This window comes from Oncorhynchus keta, chromosome 14, assembly GCF_023373465.1.
Source record: "Oncorhynchus keta strain PuntledgeMale-10-30-2019 chromosome 14, Oket_V2, whole genome shotgun sequence".
In the NCBI taxonomy this organism is placed as follows: Eukaryota; Metazoa; Chordata; class Actinopteri; order Salmoniformes; family Salmonidae; genus Oncorhynchus; species Oncorhynchus keta.
Genome location: NC_068434.1, coordinates 35883314 through 35906810, shown reverse-complemented (window position 1 = coordinate 35906810; position 23497 = coordinate 35883314). Strand labels below are relative to the sequence as shown.

Here is a 23497-nt window from a genome sequence, read left to right as displayed (position 1 = left end):
ATGAGTGCTAGAAATGAATCTAATGGCAGATTGATACCACCGCTTATGAACCACTGTGGAAATAAAGCCAGACTTGAAGAAAGGCTGTCATACATAGATCATCCTTCTCAAACCACCCGTGTATGGCAGGGGCTGTACATCATTCTGTGCATGCATCGGAGTCATCCACACACCGTGTTTGTAAGCGTTAATGTATAGAACTGCTGGGATGTTATTGTAGTTGTGTGCTGAGTAATGACACTATCCTGTAGGTGTGTGTGGGAGGATGTCAAGGATTCCCAGTGACTACCATGAAGGCAATCTCAATTCCTTACATTCAGGGTCTTGTGCATGTGTGTGTTGGTGTGAATGCATGAACTCTGTGTGTCTGTGCGCGCTTGCACATGTGTGTGTACGTGTTAACATGACACATGTATGCTGATGGTAATGTATTTGTGTGTGTGTGTGTGTGTGTGTGTGTGAGATTTGATGTGCTGCAGTGATTGCCTTGTCTATGGGGATATAGCTGTGCTGTCAGCCCCGGAGGGTTAGTGTCTTTTTAGCCATTGAAAATGTCATTACTGGGATAATGTACATAATTGACTAAGTGGATGGATGGAGGGAGAGAGGGAGAGAGAGACCCCTAGTAGTGTAACTAAAGGCTGCAGTATGACGGAGATCTCTCCAGGCTGATTCAGACTTCTGTAGGCTCCATCTGTGTCTTTGTCATGAGGCTTTAGAAGACATTAGGAGCTGCAGAGTGCTGAAGACAAGTGAGGAGGTATATAAAGAACTTTAGTGGAGTATTAAACACCAATGAGGTGGTAGATGTGTGGTAATCCATCATTATCTGTTTCTATATGAGACAAAAGACTACACCTCAGGCTCCTCAGCCCCATCGCTGTTGGCGGGCACTGCGGCAGTTGGAGAGAACATAAAAATCACCCAAAATTGTTGGAGTATGCAGGGCACGCTCAGAGAGAGGGGGTGGGGGGATAAAGGGGGGAGGGAGATAAGGGGGGAGATAAAGGATAGAAAGGGAGAGGATATGGAGAGAGGAAGAGTGAGAGAGGAAAGAGAGAGTGTGTGTCAGAAAGAATGAGAGCAGAGTGGGTTTACTATCAAGCCTTCAAAGGGATATCTGCAGACCTGACAGCAGAGCTTTCTCAGTGAGACTCACTGGGTTTATCAGATTGTGTGTGTGTGTGTGTGTGTGTGTGTGTGTGTGTGTGTGTGTGTGTGTGTGTGTGTGTGTGTGTGTGTGTGTGTGTGTGTGTGTGTGTGTGTGTGTGTGTGTGTGTGTGTGTGTGTGTGTGTGTGTGTGTGTGTGTGTGTGTATAGCCCTCCTCTATAGCCACGGCACAATGAAGAGAAACTGTGGATTTTCCTAAAAGCAGCTCAATGATCTGAAATCTTAAATGAACCCCCACTGTTTCAGGTATCATTTCCTTCAATGTCTACAGTGCAGTCACTATTTGTACCAACAGGCATTTCAGTGGCTCAGCACGGCCGGCACAGTGAAATATCCTCCATGAAGCCTCTCACTGACGTCCCCCACGGCTGGGCTAAAACACGGCTCGACCATAAATCATGGCTAGCTGTAGCTTTGTCCCATTAGGTTAGAGCAAGAAGAAAAAGCTAATTATGCTTGATCAAGAAGAACATCCCCAGACAGAGAGAAGGAGAGGAGGGACAGGGAGGGAGGGAGGGAGGGAGGGACAGTAAGAAGTGGTTGGAAGAGACATTGGGAGACAGTGAAAGAGGGGGAGGAAAGAGAGGGACAGAAAGAAAGGAGTGAGAGGGAAAGAAGATGAGCAGAGAGAAATAGGCTCAGACAGAGATACGGGTGGTGGGAGAGATTGATATAGTGTGAGGAAGAGAGAGAGGAAAGCCCATTTTCAAGCCTTTCCCCTTTTCTTTATTGATGAGTGCAGCTTATTTCCAGTGTAGCGGTTGTAAATCACAGTCTCCTATCTCCCACCGTTACGCCTTCATCCTTTAAATATCCCTATGTGTGCCTGTATGTGTATCCCCGTGGTTTCCAGGCCTACATTAATCACTTCAACTGTCCCTCTCCCAGTCTGCAGCCACTTAGTTGATGCGCCAGCAGGGCAAACTGGCACCTTCACCCACGGTCACAGCTAAACGTTCCGCTGGTTATACTCTGCCAACCTGGATTTGTGCAGTAAGTTTTAACATTGTGTCCCATTGTTCGATTTGTTTTTACTTTGTAAACTGTACAATGTCAAATTATTATACCACATTCAGGGGCATCATAACCATCTAACCAAGAAGGTTTTGTTACTAAAATGCCTATGATGTGTTCATTCCACCTGTGTGAGTGTGAACTAGTCCTGGTGAGTCACCGTGGTGCGTTAATGTGGTATAACAGTATACTACTTACCGTAGTGTGGTATAATGGCCCAGGCCATGGCTGAAGCATAGATCTCTCCAATCATCCAGAACATGCAGAGCCAGCTCAGGTGCTCCCCTCTCTTCTCTCTGGACAGCACCTCCGCAAATAAGGAGAAGACGATGGGTACAACTCCCCCTGTTCTGAAGGAGACAAGGACAGGACAATGAGTTGCTTAATTACTTGGTGGCGCAATGCACCAGAAGATGATATGCCATAGGACAACGAGTAGAGCTACACGGATTATGCAGAAGGTAACATTTTCTTAACACCTACAAATTAGTTGACCCATGAAAATTAACTATATCTATAGTACATTGCTGCAACAATGACAAAAATGTGTTTGTTTTTTGTTATTTAAAAAAAATATTTTGTGGGGGCTTTATTTTCTCTGAGGAACCTTTTGTATTGTTCAGACGTGATGCAGCTGGAACAGTTTTTACTACTGTAAAAGTAGACAACAATTTTCCTGAAAATAAGACAACTTTGCCAAAAGGGCATTTCCTTGGCTTTCCAGTTAACCGTTAGGCTTGGAGCCAGTCGTCCATGACTCCAACAGAAGGCAGTTTGGCTTGCAAGCCTTTTCAATTACATTGAGTCCCTCTGGGGAGAGGGGCGGGAGGCAATTAGTAAATGAGCTTTTGACAGGGACCGTTATACCCCTCCAATATTTTCTCTCTATAAATCAATGCTCTGTTCTTACATTGCTAGACATGTGAGGCTAGAGGCCATGCAGCCAGTGAATAACAATATGGACATTCAGAAACGGTGCTGTAAAGACGTCTCCACTATCCTGCTGCGCTTTTGTTTCGTTTCCTTGTGTAGCGATATAGAATGTAAGCTCGCGAGATCAGGATGGTCGTACTGGGCTAGTACAGTAGTTTCCAAATGTCACTTGTCCATCATAAGGCTGCTTTTTAAATGCCCCAGAAGCACATTTCAGACAATCATTTGTCACAGAGCCTTTCACTAAAGGCTTACCAAAAGCCAGTGTGGCATGACGACAGTGATGGCTAAGGAAACGTCCCTAGGATTTGTCAAGCCAGGGGAAACCTTGACAAAAACACATCTGATTGAATGAGACACCAGAATCAGCGAGTGCCAGACAGTAAGAAAGGACTGAATGTTGTTTGCTGAGATATTGCTTTTAGAATTCTTGTGCACTTTTTGCTTGAACTTTTTCAAATTAATTTGACGAATGAGGGGAATTCTTTCGTGCTAATTGTTTTGTTTTTGAGTCTTGTAAAGCATTTTACCAGCAATGTTAAAATCATTCATCCACTCCAAGTAGAAGACGTGTTTACAAAGGCCCTATATTACAGTAAATATATTACAGTAAATCCCCTGTTATCACTGTTGGTCTAAACTAAAGTCTTTCATGATGGATGTTAGGAGCATACTGCCATACTGACAGGAGAGTGGTTGACACATTCACTACTAGTCACACATTATTACTATTATTATTATTATGGATATAGATAGGAGTGAGTGAAACCTCTAGGGGTTATGTGGGTGAAATATAAGAGTTAGTCTATGTAAACAGAGGGGTCCACAACTAGATATTCATTCAAGAAACCAAAACAGATGATTTACAACAACAGATAATGAATGAATGACTAACTACTGTGAAAAGCAGTCTCTATGGGAATTAAGGAGTTAACGACGTAGAACTGCAGGGCCATTTGATGAACGACTTGAAAGGACACATCATGGTTGTAGCGAGCTTTGTAAAATTGGAACAGACTGAGTCAGTTGTCCTTACTCTACTGTTCATGTCACAACTCGCAATACATGTTTTAATCTCCAGTATTATTTGTAGTTCACTTTTCTAACTGTTTGTTTAGTGTGGATTATTATAATTCAGTAGCCCATTATTTAAGAGAAATAACACATTGATGTTGCTTGCCATTGTAACCCCAGTCAGATAGACTCACCCAAAGCCTGCGATCACGCGGCAGAGTAGGAAGATGCCATAACCCTGAACGAAGGAGGAGAGGAAGGCGAAGAAGCCGTTCACACACATGCAGATGAGCAGACACTGTCTGCGGCCCACCTTGTCCGACATGCCCCCCCAGAAGAACGCCCCCACCATCATCCCCAGGTACACAATACTGCCTGCAGAGAGAGACAGACAGAGAGAGAGAGACAGACAGAGAGAGAGAGACAGACAGAGAGAGAGACACAGACAGAGAGATACTTTAGATTTATACCATATCTATTTGCACAGCACAAAGCAATGCTCAAACCGATTGTCATCGAACCTTCAAACAAACCAACAAATACTGTGTGAATTTGACAGTGTAGATAAGAATTGTTGACTGGTGGATAAAGCTAATCTTAATGGTGGATTCACATCGTCTTCAGCAGAACACAGTGGACATTACTGTTTCCTTTATTTTATATATATATCCCATGCTATTTTAATATGCAATGTCATAATCACCTCTAGTCCCTCTCTACCTGACATCATATCCCTGCCAGGAGACATTGAGTGCTTCCCAAATGGCACCCTATTCCCTTTCTAATGCACTCCTTTTGACCAGGACCCATAGTGCTCTGGCCAAAAGTAGGGCACTATCTAGGGAACAGGGTGCCATTTGGGACTGAACCATTAGGATTTATGGCCCCTCCGTGGGCTCTAGCTGCTAAAGTGAAGGGTATAAAATTGTCACAGTAAAGTATGGAGCGGCATTAAGGCCCATTAGTGCTGATTATCATACATCAATAAGAACATATAATCACCAAATCTGTTGAACGACTCTGTTTTGTGTAATAAATTCCACTTCTCCTGAGAGTGGAGATGTCTTGGTAGAATAACAACTTGATAAATCCTGCTCATCTTTTGACTGTTAAAACCTTTATCTCATGCAGGAATAACAAAGGATCTCTCTTGCCTTGCTGCCCAAACCATAACCCAAATGATACTGTCGATTCAACTTTTCTTTCAGTTTTGTGTTCAATTATTTGCACATCCCAAGAGCACACTTCATAAATACCTTCACCAAGAACTATTCGATTCCTGTTACGTGTCAGAATGATAAGGAGTTATACAAGCGATGAAGTCCCTACAGTAAAACACAACCCATTCTCAATCCCACTGTGATGTGATGAGTGAATACAGAAGGAATGAACCTGGACCCACTAGTGTGACATGAATCAATGGGATGAAGAATGTGGTCAGTAATACAGTGCCCTTTGCGAACCAATAGAAAACATCCCTGGTCTTTGTTGTTGAATCTGTGCTTGAAATTCCCTGCTCGACTTAGGGACCTTGCAGATGATTGTATATGTGGGGTATAGATATGGGGCAGTCATTTAAAAATAACACTATTATTGCACACAAAGTGAGTCCATGCAACTGATTATGTGACTTCTTAAGCACATTTTTTTTACTCGTGAACTTATTTAGGCTTTTGCCATAACAAAAGGGTTGAATACTTATTAACTCGAGACATTTCAGCATTTCGTTTTTAATACATTTTTAAACATTTCTAAAAACATAACTCCACTTTGACATTATGGGGTATTGTGTAAGTGACACAGCATCTCAGTGTAATTAATTTTAAATTCAGGCTGGAACACATCAAAATGTGGAAAAAAGTCCAGGGGTGTGAATACTTTCTGAAGGCACTGTACAGGGTGACTTGATCTCTGCATCAATTTCACCCACTGCTGATCATGGTCTTGGAACACTATGAGATATCCTTCTCTATTGTTAATGCCACTGTTCCTGTACCCTCTCTAATCTCAGGAAGATGTTCATCTTTAGTCATAGTCCTGCTATGGCCTACCAGTCCATTTTGGAATCTTTCTAGGATTGAATCATTTCATGCATTGATAGAATGAATGCTGCGAAGTCCTGGTCAAGAGACATTTCCATCAAACAGGATTCCTTAAGAGGACTCAGACACCATCTAAATATTTTTTTTTTCATATAATAAGAAACCGAGATATAAACGGATAAACCGACGAGTAAACAGAAAATGGCGTCAAAGGGATAGCTCTCACATTACAAAAGCACTGTCATTTATATTTTACATTTCAGTCGCTATGACAATAAAGAACAGATTGCAGATAGATTAGGCCATATTCTGATTACACATGGTGTGGTATAATTTAGCCTGAGGCAATGACGTCTGGTCCAAATAATTGCAATTCAGGGTATAACAAGATACACCTCATTCAGATCTCATCTCCCCACTGTTGTGGATAGATGGGGATCTGACTTAACTCTCTTACTTCAGGGGTCAAACTGAGGTCATTCACACTTGGCCATAGTCGCTAATCTGAGGTCCTTCTTTATGATCTAATGGTTGAGATGAGGATTTGGGGAGAGTCAGCAAGCCATTCGGCCATCTGATACAGCCCTGAAGCCAAGGCATTAGGAAGACAGCATACTCCTTGATCTCTTCCTGACAAAAGGGACAACATAAATAATAGTGATATATCAAATACTGCCCATACTTTTCCCCACACTGTTTTGCAAGCCTTAGAGGGTTCTTCAGCTTGTCCCCAGGGGGTTCTATAGTGATGGCGGAACACATCTATACAGTTACATACACTGTATTGCTATATGTTTTTGGACAATATTATATTGATACTTTGACTCCAAGTATTGATTTGTAAAAAAATATATATATGTTTATATTTTTGCTAGGTAGCGTTAGCGAGCGCTAGTCGGCTGTACCTGCATCATATAGCTTTCTCTCCATCTTCTTTTTAAATAGTGAGCCAACATGTTTTCAGCACTTTTATTCTCATGCTCCCTCTGCAGCAGACATGTTTTTTATAATGAAAAAAAAAAAAAAACTTGACCCCTTTTTCTCCCCAATTTCGTGGTATCTGATTGGTAGTTACAGTCTTGCCTCATAGCTGCAACTCCCGTACGGACTCGGGAGTGGGGAAGGTCGAGAGCCATGCGTCCTCCGAAACACAACCCAACCAAGCCACAATGCTTCTTGACACAATGCCCGCTTAACCCAGAAGCCAGCCACACCAATGTGTCGGAGGAAACACTGTACACCTGACGACCGTGTCAGCATGCATTGTGCCCACAGGAGTCGATAGAGCGCAACGGGACAAGGACATCCCTGCCGGCCAAGCCCTCCCCTAACCCGGATGACGCTGGGCCAATTGTGCGCCGCCCCATGGGTCTCCCGGTCGCAGCCGGCTGCGACAGAGCCTGGACTCAAACCAGGATCTCTAGTGGCACAGCTAGCAACTGCGATGCAGTGCCTTAGACCACTGAGCCACTCGGGAGGCTGCAGCAGACAAATATGTCATATGTTTGGAACATCAAATTGCAATAAAATCACAGTATCTAATCGTAATACCAGAATCGTGAGAATCGCAATACATATCGTATCGGCACCTAAGCATTGTGACAATATCGTATGGCGAGATCCCTAGAATTTCCCAGCCCTACCCACAAGGGAACCCTTATGGTTCTAGGAAGAACCCTTTCCCCCCCCCACAAAAAGAGAGAAAGGAGCCTAGGATGCCAGATATCTTCTAAAACCGTAAAACAGTTGAACCATGATCATACTGTCTAATAGCCCCTAGAGGACGTCCGAATACCTCATTCATGTATTGATTGTTGTGTTTTACTGCACAGCATCTGAGGGTGTGATCATCTCAGCACTGGCGCCAGGAAATAACGTGACTCATGGGGGAAAGACATCTACAGTATCACTATGTTGAAATACTCCAGCGTCCCATTCACCAACTAGAAGCATTTAGCCAGCTACACATGGTTGTGCCAAACCTATATTCATATGCTAGTATCCTCTATATGCTTTTCAGACACACAAGTACCCATAAAAGCTGCACGACAAGATATTTCTCTTTAACTGTGCAGCCTCTAGTCTACAGACTATAGTCCCCTGCTACTCTTGTTATGACCAGGCACTTTTCAAGGCGCTAGTTTGCTCCTGTAGAGCCCAAGAAATTATTACGCTGCACAAACTGTTCTGCAGAAGGAAGCAGCAGTGGACAGAGCATCTGGTGGTGAAACAGGGTTGGCCACACTTTCTAAGAAGTATGATACTAGTGCATTTAGGAATGTTCGTTCCACACACATCACACATGGTTACTAAATAAAGTACTGCTAGACTAAATGATACAGGAATAGATATGACCAAATAGACATTCACCCCTCAGTTAAGAATAACTTAGAGGCAGACCGTTTGTCAGAGTGGCTCAGTGCTCCCCGTTATCTGAAGCCACTCCCTGTCCTGGGGGGGGTGAACGCAGCTTCATTCAAACCTGCAGGCCAACAGAGGGTCAAGTCAATTCACCTGTTATCCTCTGTCACAGGTTTTCAACCTTGCCTTCCGTATAGAAACCACATGAGCAAAGCCTGGGCGTCCGAGTCTATTCACGTGTAAAAAGTCTAGTTTTATAGGCTATTGCCCAGAAGCCTGGCGGTTGGAGAGATAGATGACATAATTTGTACACAGGTCACATCTAGAATAGCTGGGGAAAGGCAGGGTGAACGTGTGTGTTTCTATTCCCTGTTGGGTGCTAGAAGGTGTGAGAGAGGAGAGTTGTGATGATGAGGTGATCTGTGGCCAAGCAGGAGGTGGTGAAACAACATGACTGTCTGGGTGATTGGGTTCTCTCAACAGGGTGAGACGAGACTGAATCTTTGACAGAAAAAAAGACACCCTACTACACTGCCCTGGGATATTTATTTTCGACCCGAGGAAAGAGTGCCTCCTACCGAGCCCTCCAACACCACTTTCAGCAACATCTGGTCTCCCATCCAGGGACCGACCAGGACCAACCCTGTTTCGCTTCAGAGGCTAGCCAGCAGTGGGATGCAGGGTGGTGTGCCTCTGGTCCCAAAAGTGAAGAGAATATACCGTATTTGAATTTGGACAGGTTAACTGCATGGCAACGAAACTCTACATCGTCCCATACAAAACACACTGCATCAGAACTCTCAGACACAACTGTCCCAAAGCACTCACATAGATCACAGATATGTCAAAACACATCTACAAAACAGGGAAATGTTCAACAAACAGTCAGACACGCACCAACACACAAACCCTAAAGGGAGAGGTACTGGAGCTGAAAAGTGCGGCAAAACACACACACACACACACCCAGTTAGGGATCATGATTCAGCAGCTCTTGTAAACTTGACAATGAAGGGCAAAAAGAGAGAGATAATCAAATAAATTGTAATGGGGAGGAGAACAGGGGAGATGGAGAAGGGGAAGGAAAAGGATGTAAACAAATAGAAAAGGGCAGAGAAAATTAGCATAGTGAGAGGAGAACGAGGGAGAGAAGTTCGGAAAAAGGAGGAGTGAAGAATAAGAGTGAGAGATAAAGAAAAAGAGAGGAAACGGAGTTCAGAGAAAGGGTGTATGAGAGGAAGTGAAAAGAGAGGGGGGGGGGCATGGTGGTGGTGATTTTTGTGCTGTCAGATCCTGAGGAGCCCCCTAAGAGTAGTAAGAGCGCTCAGCTGCATCATGGTCTCTTTTCCGATTTCACGCTTTGATGCTCTTCACTCTTAGAGGGGTAAACTGTTTCAGCGCCACACAAAACGCTTGCCCTGTTCTATTCATACTGCATATAGGGGAGTACGGCGTGCCTGTCTGAATATAGGGGAGTACGGCGTGCCTGTCTGGATATAGGGGAGTACGGCGTGCCTGTCTGAATATAGGGGAGTACGGCGTGCCTGTCTGAATATAGGGGAGTACGGCGTGCCTGTCTGAATATAGGGGAGTACGGCGTGCCTGTCTGAATATAGGGGAGTACGGCGTGCCTGTCTGAATATAGGGGAGTACGGCGTGCCTGTCTGAATATAGGGGAGTACGGCGTGCCTGTCTGAATATAGGGAGTACAGCGTGCCTGTCTGAATATAAGGGAGTACGGCGTGCCTGTCTGAATATAGGGGAGTACGGCGTGCCTGTCTGAATATAGGGGAGTACGGCGTGCCTGTCTGGATATAGGGGAGTACGGCGTGCCTGTCTGAATATAGGGGAGTACGGCGTGCCTGTCTGAATATAGGGGAGTACGGCGTGCCTGTCTGAATATAGGGGAGTACGGCGTGCCTGTCTGAATATAGGGGAGTACGGCGTGCCTGTCTGAATATAGGGGAGTACGGCGTGCCTGTCTGAATATAGGGGAGTACGGCGTGCCTGTCTGGATATAGGGGAGTACGGCGTGCCTGTCTGAATATAGGGGAGTACGGCGTGCCTGTCTGAATATAGGGGAGTACGGCGTGCCTGTCTGAAGCTAATTCTGTCACTGTAAACAACGGTCTGGTGATTTCCTTTTATTTGTATTTTTTACTGTTTTCATACTCTCTCTTTACCTATCCTCTCGTCTCTTTTCTCCTCTCCTCTCTTCAGATCTTCTCTCATTTCCTGTCTGCTTTCTTTCTCACTGTGCTGATCTCTCCCCGCTCTTCTTTTTCTGCTTGTGTCCTCCTCTTCTTTCCCATATCTTTCCTCTCCTCTCCTCCACTCTCCTTTTCCCCTCCTCTCCTCTCCTCTCCTCTCCTCTCCTCTCCCTCCTCTCCTCTCTGTCCTCCACTCTCCTTTTCCCCTCCTTCTCCTCTCCTCTCCTCTCTCTCTCCTCTCCTCTCCTCTCCTCTCCTCTCCTCTCCTCCACTCTCCTTTTCCCCTCCTCTCCTCTCTTCTGTTCAGCTCCTTTACACTGAGCAGCGTGTAATCACATTTGTACCAGATCATGTCAGGCTTGATGGGATTCGTGCCCCCTCTTTTGCCGTAAGAAAACCACCACCTCTGCAGAAAAAAAGATTGGGTCTCTTTGTCACATTTTTGGTTGGTGGGGGTAGCAAAGATTTCAATGAAATCTTTATGAAATTATACTTATCTTGGGCCCAGGGGTGCAAGCACAATGGAATGACTCATTCAGCTAAGTAATGCTTCTAAGCTCCCTTGCATCAAGGGTAATGACCAGATAGGCGTGAAGTATTTTGATACTATGAGTGCTCGATAAGAGAACCCCCCCCCACACACACACACACACACACGCTCTCCCACCCCACAGCCCTCTACCACACACACTCTCTCTGCGGTAGCAGCGGGTAATCTCTGCAGTGGCACTGCTATCTCACTGCAGTTTAGCCATGCTCAGCTGCCCCTGGCCTGGACCACGCAGATACTCACAGCCTGCCAGCTGGCTACCATATACAGAGAGAGACACAGGGGGAGGGAGGGAGAGAGTCAGGGAGAGAGTCAGGGAGAGAGAGAGAGAGAGAGAGAGACAGAGAGAGAGAGAGATGGGAGGGAGAGAGAGAGATGGGAGGGAGAGAGAGAGAGGGTTGGATGGATGAATGGATGGATGGGGGGGAAGGAAGGAAGTGGTAAAAGGAGGAAGGAGGGAGAGATGTAAAGAGAGAATGAAGGAGACAAAAAAGAGGAGGGAGAACAAAGGAGAAAGAGACTAAGAAAGGAAAGGGAAAGAGAGTTACAGAAAGAGAAAGGGAAGAAAACAGAGGAGGTGAACAGTGATACAGTGAGGTGCTTTCTCATTCCTCCATCGTTCCCATGCAGCAGTTAAGATTCCTGTGGGATCCTGTTAGGTACAAATTTTATTCTGTAATTTAATCTGATTGATTTCATTTCATTTTTCAGATTGTATTATCCTGTTACACTGGGCTCAGTTTGACCAGTTTGCGATGCAAAGCCTCAGTCTCTGGGATGTTATTCATGTTTCCCTGCGATGGGTCTGCATGGAAACAACTAAGTAAACTCAGGTTGAACTAACTAACCAACAAAGCACTGACATTGGTGTTGTTTGTATACAAAATGCACAGATGTGTAATTAAATATTCCACAGAAAATCATGGTTTCCGGGTGGGACGGGAGGACGCGGGCGGGTTTATTTTCATATTTCTGTAGCTCTAACCCCGCTCTGAAAAAGAAAAATGACAAAACTAAATGAAAAGAGACACATCTGATGATGATCACATTGGACTCCAACAAGGTCAAAGTAACTCCACAATACACACAGACAAACACAATCCCGTTCAGCCTGAGTCACCTCATCTGGGGAGGGAGGGGGGAAGGGATGGAGGGAAAGAGGGAAAGAGGGAGGGAGCATGAATAAGGGTAAGCAGAGCATGGATCAGTGAAAGTAGTAGTGCCATGTCTCACTGTGCAGGGGGTGGAGGGCTGACTGATTCTATGTTTTTACAATATGACATTAACACAGGCAGCCCCCAGACACACATGTCATGTCAGACTCGATAGTGATGGATTACAGACCTGCAGCCATCTGTACTAGTGCGACTCCAAGTGAACACATTGGGAACACTAGTCCCTCAACAAGGACACAGAAACCAACGTACCGTTACACGGTACTCTGTGGACAATCGTAATTTAATCCTGTTGTGATCTTACAGAAGTTTTCAGAAACTGCTAAGCACTCATGTTTTAAACACACACACACCCCTAACTGCTTACCTAGCCATCCAGATCTGGAGTTGGAGCCACCCAGAGCACACATGTCCGTCTCGGCGCTGGGTAGAACGAACCCCACCACGAACACCTCCACCCCATCCGACATGAGGGCCAGGCCCAGCACCAGGAACAGCTGCCACTGGAACCTGCCGTGGCCACACTCCTGGATGATCAGCTCATACTGCTGGGCCAGTTCCTCCTCGTCCGCCTGCCTCTCCTGCTCCAGCTCCTTACGGTCCTTCAGGCTGTCTGTGACGGGCTGCCCCAGAGCCACCTGCCCCTCCCTGGCCCGCCTGTCTCCGGCCGCTGGGATTCCCTGGTACTCCCCTTCGTAGATCTCATCTTCGTCATCATGGCCCTCTGTGGCGTCGCTGGCATCACTGGCCTGGTCGTTGTCATTGTAGCCTCCGTCCTGCCTGGGAGGGTTACGGTAAAAGTCGTCCCCCTCGTCCACCTCGTCCTCGAAACGGCTGTATTTGCGCTGGGAGTACTCGTCTGTGGTGCTGTCCACGACCTTGTTGACCTTTTTCACAGCGTGCCGCTTGGCCTCCTTGACGATGTCCTTGGCCCCCTTCACTAAGGAAGTCCTGCTTTCGTAGCTGTCGTCCATTTTAGCTCTGATGGACGTTCAGGGGTGGGAGTACAGGGGGGTAGAGAGGTTTGGGAGCAGATCAGAGTGGTGGGTCTGGAGATGCAACAGGGAAAACCCTGAAGTCTGCAGTCACAACAGGAAGTTACCCTCACTGGCTGTGGTGTTCATTGGTCAAGCTGTGGAAGAGAGAAAGAGGTGAATAACTCGGGAAGTTGACAGCTGCATTCATAACCAGACAAACAGGTGTTGCAGGAAAACAGCTCTGACACCTAACTCTCTTAAACATTTGCTCGCTGTCCTGCCTGCCTGCCCCTTTCCCCTTTAATCATTTCCTTGAGTGATGTAAAGAAAATGGCTTTGGCCGTATTACACAGTTTATATTCATGAAGTATATTACATTTCCAGGAGAGCTCCCCTGTTCTATATTTCATGAGTCTCCTTCAGTCTCAGGTCTTAAACAGAGACAGGAAATGTGCTGAGTCATGATCAAGGTTCTGGTATATAAGAGCAGGTGTGGTGATCCAAGCGGAACCGTAGTGTCATCCTTAAATCCATGCACGAGGAGGATCCACGGGAAACACTGAAAGCAAATGGCCTCTGTGTCACCAGCATAATGTACAAACACATACACACTGTGTGTTCGAAGGAAATTAATTTGGCAATGTCACTGATTTCATACACATGAACTAGGACACACGCACACACACAATGGGCAGGGGGAAACCCTCCCAGTCAGAGGAGGCCTGGGTTGGCAAGAGTGCACCCTCAGCAGAGTGGAAACAACCGGATGCATCCGGTTTTCAGGGGAAATGGAAAGAGAGCCTGTGACGGGACTTCCGCTTTTGGACGTTAACAACGCAACACTCCATCTTAACTCCTCCTCCACATTTACTGGATTGGTTGAATAGTGCAGAAGAGAACCTCCCCTCTCGTCAGGATCAGTAAGAAAGAATTGCCGTTCAGGTGTTTCCTTTACGCCTGCTACATTAGGTTAGCAGGCAGGAGTGTGACCCCAACATAACCCTGGAGTGATTCATTGTGAATGATCAAAGTGTAAACCAAGACCTACAGTATATCACAGATTGACTTAATCGCCCTGGCTGAACTCTTTCATACTACAGCTGCATAAAATATACATTGCTGATTGGAGGGAAGAAGGAAGTTAATTGGGAACTGTCAAGCAATTATCCAATGGAAGAAGGCTTTGATTCTGGTAGAGACTGAGAGGCGTGTCCTTATTCTGTAAAATTCTAAGTGCTGAAATGTTATATTTTTGTGTACTTTTAATTAACAAGTGTGGGTGTGTGTATCTCTGCATCCGTTCAGTGTGTCTCTGAGCTGCTCTCCACAGGGCCTAATGAACACTGAAGCTCTGTCAGGAGGCCACAAATCACCTCCCAGGCTCCAGCTCCCATTATACAATTTTACCGGGCAGAATGACACAGCTGATTCAAGGTGACTCTGCTAATCCCTTCTGTCTCATTGGCTGGCTTCTGCAGTTAAGACCAAGTCTCCTTTTATATGTACTGGTCATATTGCCTGTGTTATTCATCATTGTGACTAGTACAGGGTTCTGTGTGTTACTGCTTTGTCGTTCTCGTTATTGGGATCCTTTTTTTGCAGAGAACCTTAGTTTGATGAACATCGCTGAGCTGTATTACAGAGGACACTCAGGTTAGGTGAAGTTAAATAACTATCTTCAGAGATTTATTATGCAAACCTGTCTCTCTCAACCCCCCTGCTATACTGTGCTACTCTACTATTGGAGCCCATTCTGCAGTTTATCTTGACAGCGAAGCTTGCACTTTTAATGCTTTTGTTATGTGAACTCAGAGTCAGGCGCTGCCAGTGGCTTGTCAAGACTCCTGACAGACTCTCAAGACATTGACGCTTCCTAGTGTTTCATGCAGGTCATGAGTTGGGTGCTCACACATACACAAGCACCTCTAAATGCAAAGTAAGCAAGCACACAAACACTCACACACACAGACGCACACTCTCTCATGCACTCTCTCTCTCTCACACACACACACACTGATCACACACACACGGTGGGTTATGTGTGTGTGTGAGTGTGTGTGTGTGTGTGTATGTGTGTGTGTGTCCAGCATCTGTCTGTCAGAGAGTCTGTGGAGCAGAGTCCAAGCCCCCTTGTCAGTGGTGATGAGGATCAGTGAAGACATGTGTGCATACCAAGGCCCTCACAGTCCACCTCACCTGACCACCACTGACGAAACCGAGACAGCACAGACAGCCAGACCAACAGGGGCAGTCTCACTGCCATCTATCATACCACTCCTACGTCCCTCTCCTCACATCTGATCTGTCTATCACTCCCCTACCGTGTTCCCCTTTTCTATCCATTATACCTCGCACTACTTTCTTCTGTTCATTTACACCCTTCCATTCAACCTCTCCCTCCACCATCCCCTCGTATCCACCTGTCAAACTAACTAACTAGTTATCACTCCAAACCTCTACCTAGTCTCCTTCAAACATATCTAACTGCCCTAACTATATACAGTAGGTAAGGCATTTCACCGAACTAGGCCCTATGTACCTTCCTACCGAGTGTGAAAAATGTGTCAAAATGATTTCTTTTTTAAATCCATTAATGTGTGTACTGATTGAAAAGGGATGTTTTTACAAAAAAATGTACCAACCAAAAAAATAAGTCTCTACTTGGTTGTAAACGCCCCATCCCCACCCCCATCATTCTCCATCTCCTCCATTCCTACCAACCCCATTTCAGTTCAGTCATCCTGCACCAGGCCTGACAAGGCAATCAACGCCCAGAGATTGCACTAGCGGGGTACCACTGTCACGGGAGAGTGTGGACTGGCATACAGAGGGGTTAACAGGGAAAAAACTACTTTGGGTTGGCTGAGATCAACAATGCTAAGCGCTATAGATCCATTAGGACCATGATTAGTTGAGTATATCACTGAGTCAGGAGTTCCTGCACTCCATTCCATCTGAGTCAAGACTCGAAGAGATATAGCTACTAGCTAGCAACATTGGTTTTACATTCAATGTATCGTGTTGGCCATTTGTGTCTTCAGCAGTGTTGCATGCAAATGGGTCTTGGTGCCCCACAGTTTATATCACAATATGTTGCTTTCTCAATTTGGCCTGAATTCATGACACAGATCACCTGACACAAGGCCATTTGACTTTTACAAGCAGGAGGTTAGAATGAAAAACAAAAGCTTGCAGGAGGAGTTTACAGGTTTCCTGATCCACACCTACTGAAGGCAGTGAACAACTCCTTTATTTCCATGAGATCATAAAATCCTATGGTGGATATAATAGCAATATAGGGGAAGCAATCTATTTAAACAGAAATTATTAATATATTCCATCCTAGTCATGTTTGACTTGTGGATGTCCTCCCCTTTGAAAGAGGAGAGGACATCCAGCATCAAAACGGAGAGTGCATGACCTCATCTGCAAGATGGAGCCTGAGATTGGGATGTCTTCCGTTAGGAGATTTCATCAGACACTGATGCCATTACTGAGAGAGAGAGAGAGAGAGAGAGAGAGAGAGAGAGAGAGAGAGAGAAGAATGGTGGAATACATAGAAAAGAGATGTATAAAGAGGGATAGGAAAAGGGAGTGGTATGGAGACAGGGGGATGAGAGGAGCGGTATGGAGGTGAGATGGGGAGAGGGAGAAAGAGTTGAGATGAAAGAGGAGAGGGGATGGCAGGAAAGAAAGAGAGAGGGTTGAAGGGAGAGAAGAGGGGGATGAGTGAGAGAGATTATAGGAGAGAAAAGAAAGTGAGAGAGGAATGGAAGAGAGCTAAGGCAAACTAGTCATGTGGGTACACAGATTAGACCTGGAGGAAACCTGCTTCAATAGTGCTCTGTAGTGCAGAGTCAACCTTCACAAGGATATATTGATGATGGCGAATGGTTTGAAGTCAACTTTTGCAAGTTGGCAATACCTTTTTTCTCTGTAAGAACCAGAATTATAAATATTATTGTTGACTTCAATGAATCTCGTGCTGAGTGAAGATAAGACATACAGTTGGAATTCACCCCATGCTTATAATAATAGATAGTTCCCTCACCACTGCAGCGAATTGAAGTAATGATGTTGTGACGTCACGTGATGGTGCTGGTCAAAATGAACGGCACTTATATATGCACTCTACACACACTATGTTGTGACCTACAATAAAGCTGAAGGATCCCATATAGAGCATTCACAGTTCAAGCCAAGGTAGTATACACACATCCGGCAGATTTCACAGATGCAGGAGATAATGGCCAATAGGATATCAGATAACTGCGCCCTGTTCATCTTTGGGATTTGTATTACAATATCACCTAGTACCCGTTTACTATTACTATGTCACATAATAGTTAACATAGTCACATTTGAGTCAGGGAGGGAGGGAGGGAGGATCCAAACAGTGTACTGTATGTGTTGTCCCTTGGTTCCCAGTGGACACACACGGGTTCCTGTTTGATCTGAGCGGTGGACATATGGTCACCCAGCCATGCCAGCCCCTCACTGCAGAGCTAGGAAACACAGAGAGCTCGAACAGAGAAGATGGCGAGCACGCCACTCGCTGCTGGATGCGGCTTTTACACTATAGTCTTTGGCAGTGATTCACCAGCCTGACACTAGTTACGAAAGGAACTTCTTTGTACCACCACAAGTTACACCAAGAGAGAAAATTGTGAAATTGGAGACACACATGTATGTGTGAAGAGATTAAAGAATTTATGCAGGACATTTTTGCAGAAAACGATGTGGTTCAAATGTTAACTGGAGATACAATGTGAAGTTCAGAGGTCGCGGCTGAATAACATTACTGTATGATGCCAAGTAATTACATTACCAGGTTCAATCATCCCAGATATATAAATGATGTATCTGTAAATTGTTAATTTGCTTAGTGCTTAGACAGGGTTACTTGCATGGCTGACTCACTGGGTCTATTTGGAGGCCTCCACTTTTACTGCATTGTCATTGGACCAGTGTCAATTAACTACCTCTCTCAATGATGTAACTTTGAGTCGAGAGGGGTTGCTAGAGTGTATGGTCCACCTGGGAGAAAAAGATTTGGGTTTAGATTTGAGTAACAAAACTATACGATTTGGGATTGATTGGTGATTGATTGGTTAACTGATTGGAGAACTTCCAGGAGCTTTTTCCTGAATCTGAAAGCCACAGTTTACACATGGCTTCATTTAGCTGTCAACACCATTAAAAGTCAAGTGTTTCCCACCAACTGACTACAGACAGACAACACCGCCCATGAAAATCTGTCAAGCTGTTTTGAAGACAACGTAAAGGGTAGGAAGCATGAGTTTTTACTCACCAAGTAACAACGTAGTATGGTCAAAGACTTATTAACTTAGTTCGTAGTCATGGTGTGGTTTCCCATAATTCCATAAATAGTTATGTTTTGGGGTTTTGAAATATTTATGAACTTATTTTTGGATATCTTCGGAACTACCCACAATGAACTATTGTCAATGTCATATGGCGAACCGGTTAGCTACTAGCAACGCATGTAATTACATTCAAAACCAAGTGTTGGCATTAGTGAGCTACTATGTACATCCACGAAGAAGAAACCATATACACTGCATTCGGAAAGTATTCAGACCCCTTGACTTTTCCCATTTTGTTACATTACAGCCTTATTCTAAAATGGATTATATAAAACAAAATCCTCATCAATATATACATAATACCCCATAATGACAAAGCGAAAACAGGTTTTTCATTTTTTTTGCCAAATTTATAAAACTTTATTTACATAAGTATTCCGACCCTGTGCTATGAGACTCGAAATTGAGCTCAGGTGCATCCTGTTTCCATTGATTATCCTTGAGATGTTTCTACAACTTGATTGGAGTCCACCTGTAGTAAATAAAATGCATTGGACATGATTTGGAAAGGCACACACCTGTCTTTATAAGGTCCAACAGTTGACAGTGTATGTCAGAGCAAAAACCAAGCCATGAGGTTGAAGGAATTGTCCATAGAGCTCCGAGACATTATTGTGTCAAGGCACAGATCTAGGGAAGGGTACCAAAACAAAGTCTGCACCATTAAAGGTCTCCAAACTGAGCAAGTGATTAATTTTAGAATAAGTCTGTAATGTAACAAAATGTGGAAAAAGTCAAGGGGTCTGAATACTTTCCGAATGCACTGTACATGCATGCGAAAAACTGCATCATCTCTTGTTCTGTGCACTTAGCAGTGGATGAGCTAGCGAGTGAGTGTTGTATTCGTTTTCTTTCATTCGTAGCTAGTACAGTAACACCCACATACTGCAGTAATACCCACAAGGACAGGGTTACGACTCATTTGCTGCCCAAAAATAAGAAGCTAGCTTTGAAGTGGGACTGGTTTGTCCGGTTGAAGCGAGCAGATTGGAGTAAGGGAACCGTGCGCACATCTACTGTGTGCAGTGCTCATTTCACCCCAGATGACTTTGATGGCTTAGTTAAACCAGTGGAAGGCAGGATTCGGAATGAGACTGAATGAAACCAGGTGCTGTGCCATGTGTGAATGTGAACCCTGCAACCTCTGTTTCCTACCAACCTGCCGGTACACCGCAAGTGTCAGCAGTGATGTACATGAACCGGGTAAATTCAATGTGAATTTACCTCATTAAATCACATTGGATTAGCTGACTCTCCCTCGGGCCGGTGAAACGGCCTCTCCCTCTGAAGGCCTCTCTCAGACTCTTCTTTGGTAGTTAACACAGCCGTCAATCTGTATTTCTCCGCTCTCTCTACATTATATCTGGTGGTGTATTTGTGTGTGTTTTGTGGGTTCCTACCTGTGCTTGACAAGTTGTTCTCTGGCTTACTACTTAGCTATGTTGACCGTGGTGATGGTCAACATTGGTAACCTTGGGTAGTTATCTGTATAGGCTAGCTGGCAGGCTAAAATAACTAACTTTAGCTGTCTGGCTTGCTGACTAAGATAACTTTAAGTACAGGTAACATTATTTGCTAACTGGTTAGATAGAATTATGTATTTCCAAAACATTGGTTTACTTCAATGTAGCTGTAAGCTAGGCGTTGATAGCAGCTGGATGACTAATGGAGTGTTAAAGTAACATTTGCAGGCTGGTAGGGCTAATGTTAGCAGGCTAGTAGGGCTAACATTAGCAGGCTAGTTGGCTAGCAACCTTGCAAGCTGATTTGTAACAATAAATGCATCTAGTATTTGCTTGTAAATTGGCTGAAAATTCAATTGAAACCAGTAGTCATGGGTGCAAATGATTTGGTTTAATTTGAAGTTATACTTTTGAAGTTATTTCTGTTGGAGTTTAATAGGCTTGCTTTCCAGGTCCTCCATATTACATCACTCCCTAACATGACTTTGGCAATTCTTCGGGAATTCTGATCACTTTTTTTTATATATAAAAAGTGAGGTGTAACTTTGCATTGGGACTTTTGATATACTAATGCAAATACATTTGTTTCATGTGGTTAGGTGTATGCTCCCTACCCTTTAAATGTTGCCAAGCAAGCCTATGGTGCTCCTACAGAGGACTTTGATGCAGATTTCCGGTTCACTGGCCATGCTCCTTGGTAGAATGCCTATCAATCGTTGCATTTTCTGAGGTGCAGTCCACGGATGACTCAGTACCCAGCACGCTACTGTACCCGCAGCCTCGCGCTCTTTTTGGCGGTAATGCAGAGTGCTATAAAAGCTCCGGGTAACTGGCCATGTGATAGCCTACTAATTCACCGCAGCCGAGAGCTCCTGTCAGACTTGCAGAGATGTGAGACTGTAACAACTATCGACTTCAATTGAAATAAAATGTAATGAAGAACAGATATCATGGGCATCATGACTTTACTTGGTGGGTCTGTAAAGGGGTAGGCACAATGTTACATGACTAAAACCGAACTTGTCTCTTTGATGTTAACCTACATTATAGGCTAGTGTCCCAAATTAAGCCTATATATACTCCAAGTAATGCATCTGGATGGTTCGAAGCACATTTATTGCGCGGACTATGCATAGCCCAAAGAAAAATCAAGCATAAACACTGAAAAAGCTGGTCAACTTCAGACGTAAACTATGCATGAGATTAAGCAGTAGCTTTGTATTATGAATAAAGTGGGGATCCCTGCCAACATCCTCCACACAGTTGCACTGCAGTCTAGAACTACGCAATGGAACTTTGCATTTAACAATATCAAAAGTGTATTTTGCTACATTAGCCTACTTTGCACTTAGCCTATAGTGAAAATGATTCTGCATTCCCAGAAAGCCAATATGAAACAATAAAGGAAACACTGTAAACTAGGTTTTTTGAAAAATACTAATCTCAGTTTCGTCTCAGGAAATTAAAGCGCTTACCGTTGTTTAAGGAGAGAGGAAAAGTGGATTTCGCTGGTTGTTAAGCCATTGCACCAGGCGAGTTGCTTGTGTCTTGTGAATGTAAATGTGCTGGTGTCCCACTGTAGAACTGAGGTAGTTGCTGTCTGATGGTGTTTTTTTCGATGATGTTCTCTCCCTGCAGTACTTCAGGAAAGAAACGAGAGAGGGAGAAGTAGGAGGGACGGGGAGAGCTAGGAGAGAGTGCAATCAATAATTGTATTTCATTGAGTGATGCCGGCAATTCCGTGAAATGGAACAATGTAGTTAGAGGGAGCATGACGTGAAACACTGCAACGGACTGTCGTGCTTGACTTGGGCCAGAGCTGTCCGGAGCGCCGTACCGGTGCTTCTATTTTGGGGGGGAATTGCGTACTGGATCTGCATTGAATAGCAATAGGGTGGGGATTCATTTCCTGATCCCACTTTGTTCAAATGTATTTGCCGCTAGTCTGTGAATCAGTGTGTCAGTGTGTGACAGTAGGCGATTTGAGATTGTACAGATTAAAAATGCGCCAACCTGAATGCGCACGATGCGCTGTTACAAGATGTCAAATGTGGGGTTGTATGGTCATGAACAGTCATGGAAATTATTGTATTGATTTTTGTTAATGTAATTCATGAAGACACACCTTTTAATATTATCAATCACTTACAATTCTGCATATCAGCCATTATCGGACCCTTCAGTGCGTGTATGTGTGTGTTGCGTGTGCCAGTGCGAGTGGGCGGACATTTCAGCAGCAAGTATAAAATAATGACAGACAAACAGACTAACTACATAGCCAATTCAAAACATAACTTGTAGCAGTTATCTCGATATTTAACTATAGCTATAGCTCAGCATTAATGTAGTTGTCGCCTTTCCACCGGAACTGTAGATAGCCTAAATAAATGTGCACCGTTGAAAATCTAGGATTCCCATTATTAAACAGTAGGCATGTAATTACAATAACGTTAAACCATTTCTAAAAATGGCCTAATTGACAAATAACTTCCTGTGCATTGATCTCCACTGAAACATTCATATTTTAGCCTTATATATTAACATGTCTAGTTAGATATCTTGCTTTGGAGTAGCCTACGTTATCCATTTGATCCCTGATTCATTGAATGAGTTTATAATTTCATAAAGACAAAAATATCTGGTTGTAATTTTGCAATATTTTACATCAAGGGTGGCAACCATCCTCCAGGATAGTGGGTGTGGGTGTGCAGGCTTTTTTTCAAGCCCTGGCCTAACCACATTGTAGCTTAAACATCAGTTGCTCAACATGACTTTTATAAGCAGACTTGGGTGTTTCAGGACTGGATCAAAAGCCAAGCCTGCATGCCCAGAAGCTCTCCAGATGAAAAACATGTGCAGTTTTACTTTGTGGGGGGTTAAGTGCCCCCCACCCTCTCCGGGCACAATGGCAGGAGAGGGTAGGCCTTCATGGGATCAGACACAGCAGTCCTTCCAGCGTCAACAATGCTTACTTTTTCATGCAGGCTATAATAATAGTCATGAACATTTGGTGAGAAGTCATGGAAAATGTGTATCAACTATTAATAGTGAATAATCAGAAGTCTCTATAGCATTATTTGTGAATTTCGGTTAACATAGTCTAATTGACCGAGAGCTCGTGCACTTCTTTCATCCCAAATCAAGTGCTGTCTGTATGCGATATGATACGAGGTTTTGATTTCCAGAGCAGGACTTTTTAA

General features: G+C 44.3%; 1 protein-coding gene across 2 annotated transcripts in view; it reads right to left on the bottom strand.

Annotated features, from left to right (window-relative positions):
* Positions 1-22086, bottom strand: part of sv2ca (synaptic vesicle glycoprotein 2Ca) — a 32388-nt gene extending 10302 nt beyond the window's left edge. The window contains exons 1-4 of one of the 2 annotated variants that reach the window (XM_035785900.2): positions 21773-22086; positions 12838-13602; positions 4327-4507; positions 2384-2535 (exon numbers count right to left, since the gene is read on the bottom strand). In XM_035785900.2, coding sequence (XP_035641793.1) covers positions 2384-2535; positions 4327-4507; positions 12838-13444 — 940 coding nt within the window. In that variant the 5' untranslated portion in view covers positions 13445-13602; positions 21773-22086. Of the gene's footprint in view, positions 1-2383; positions 2536-4326; positions 4508-12837; positions 13603-13823; positions 14346-21772 lie in introns of those variants that run through there. The other variant, XM_035785901.2, reaches the window with a different exon arrangement.
* Between the last annotated feature and the right edge of the window lie 1411 nt (positions 22087-23497).